A 2,573-nucleotide genomic window follows, 5' to 3' on the forward strand; every position below is an offset into this window, starting at 1 on the left:
ATGGTGGTCTGGAATACGAATGATACTATGGAGCCCATATTTATTCTGAAGGGTTTTCCTGGACTGGAGCATGCTCATTCTTGGCTCTCAATTCTATTCTGCTTTGTATTCGTGGGAATACTTATTGGTAATATCACCATTTTCTCTGTCATTTGGATTGAGTCCTCACTCCACCAGCCCATGTATTATTTCCTTTCCATTTTGGCACTAAATGACCTAGGTATGTCCTTGTCTACACTTCCCACTATATTTTCTGTGTTATGGTTGAATATTCAGGAGATCCAGGCAAGTGCTTGCTATGTTCAGCTCTTCTTCATCCACACATTCACATTCATGGAATCTTCAGTGCTGTTGGCCATGGCCTTTGACCGTTTTGTTGCTATCTGTCATCCACTGCACTACACCACCATCCTCACCAACAGTGTGATAGGCAAGATTGGTTTGGTCTGCTTGTTAAGAAGCATGGGAGTTGTACTGCCCACACCTCTGCTACTGCGCCAGTATCACTACTGCCACGTCAACGTCCTCTCCCATCCCTTCTGTTTGCACCAGGATGTTCTGAAATTATCCTGTTCAGATGCCAGGATCAACAGTATTTATGGACTGTGCATAGTTATTGCCACCCTGGGTATGGATTCAGTCTTTATACTTCTTTCCTACATCCTGATTCTGAATGCTGTGCTGAGCATTGCTTCTCCTGAAGAACGGCGAAAAGCACTCAATACATGTGTATCCCATATCTGTGTGGTGCTCATCTTCTTTGTGCCAGTTATTGGGTTGTCAGTGGCCCATCGCTTTGGAAAGCATCTGTCTCCCATAGTCCACATCTTCATGGCTAACATCTATCTTCTCCTACCCCCAGTGCTTAATCCTATTGTCTACAGTGTCAGGACAAAACAGATTCGTCTAGGAATTCTCCGCAAATTTGGGCTAGGGAGGAGGCTTTAAGTAACTCTGTCCTCCAGTTTTCCCAGTGAAAAATTGGGGCAGCTATTGGAGTAGATGAGAAGTAAAATATTTGTGGCTTAATTATCTGTTTAAATTCCTAATTCTTTCACTTCCTAGATATGTGACCTCAGTTAATCATTAAAGCTTATGGGATTCAGATTTTTCAGAACCAAATTGTGATAAGTATGGTCTTTTCTAGAGCCAAATTAATAATGAGACTTATAAGAGACAATGTATATAACAGAAATTTTTTTTTGGAAAACTGTAAAATTTGTCAATTTTATTAAATTATTATTAGTAACAATAATAATGGAAATATCTTTATGAAATGTAACTATGTTTATATAGTTTTTCTTGTTTATGATCTAAAACCCAGAAATCCATCTTTTTTTTTCCTTTCTCTTTTTCTAATATGTTTGCCCATATTTTGTTTCTCCTGCCAAAATGTTATAACTGTTTATGAAACAATTCTTGCTTCTTGGGGCAAGTTTGGAACGTGAGTTCCTGGCAGAACTTTGAACTGTTACTGTGGCCGTTGGCAATGAACTAAGTCTTCACCTCATCGCTGGGCTGTGATGTCCAGTCTCCCACTGCCACAATAAATAGATGTATCTGCTCTTTCAACTTACCAGCAAATACTGAGGCAAAACATGCAAGTTGCTGTGGAAAACCTGACAGTGCAGGTCTAAACATCTTGGCAAATGGGTAGATTCCCTGTTCAGTATGATAGCACAGAATTTCATGTCTTAGTCTATGAGTGGGTTGGGCGTTGTGCACAATAACCACCTTCATCTTTTAATAGTATTTTCTCCTTTTATTATACATGCCTGTGTGGATCTTTAATATTGTCTCTCTCAGTTTCTTTATTGTAGGTAACCCATTACTCTTTTCTTCTTTATTACAATGACTTACATGTGTGTTTTTATTGGTGATATTTTATTATCTCATACATATTCACTTTCTTCTCAGCTATATTACAAATTTTTTGAGTACAGGGTCAGGGTTGCTACACTAATGTATCATTTTGGGGCTGATCTTCCCCAGCTATCACGAGTACTATAAAATAGCTGTAAGTGTAAATCTTATTGCCTATTTACTCACCCAATAAAACTATAGTGGGAAACAACCAGTGTGACTTATAGAACATGGAGTTGGAACAAGATATGCAGAATGGACTTTCCTAAATGAAATACCGATGGTGACGATTATTGCTTTCAATACTGCAGATATATATAAAATGGAATGTGTGGGTCCTAATGTTTAAAAATTAATGTTTAATAGTAAAGATACATATGTGTAAAGATTAGTAAAATTAATAGGTGCTAGCATTGAAATAGGTAAATAGTAAATATTGTTATCAAAGAGGAGTCAATTTTAAGTGAAGACCTAGGAATCAGGAACCGAAGTAGTTGACATTCTAGTTGTGCCTTGTGAGTCAGTGATTGGTGCCAGCTGGACAAAGTGTGAAAGAAGTTGGTGTGCTGCAGCTCGTGTTGGCTTAGGAAAGTCAACTGTGCATATCTTGTTCCAACTCCATGTTCTATAAGTCACACTGGTCATTGGAAACTGGTCATGATGGGAGTAGTCACACAACAGAAATTGATAAACACTGAATTCTAGGGCTT

The 2,573-nt window shown here is 38.3% G+C and overlaps 1 protein-coding gene across 1 annotated transcript; it reads left to right on the forward strand.

The window, feature by feature from the left end:
- Positions 1-948, forward strand: LOC118628967 (olfactory receptor 51L1-like). Its single transcript, XM_036260048.1, has one exon. The coding sequence runs from the start codon at positions 1-3 to the stop codon at positions 946-948; it is 948 nt and encodes a 315-aa protein (XP_036115941.1).
- The last annotated feature ends 1,625 nt before the right edge of the window (positions 949-2,573 follow it).

Source organism: Molossus molossus, unplaced genomic scaffold, assembly GCF_014108415.1.
Source record: "Molossus molossus isolate mMolMol1 unplaced genomic scaffold, mMolMol1.p scaffold_m16_p_13, whole genome shotgun sequence".
NCBI classification, from domain to species: Eukaryota; Metazoa; Chordata; class Mammalia; order Chiroptera; family Molossidae; genus Molossus; species Molossus molossus.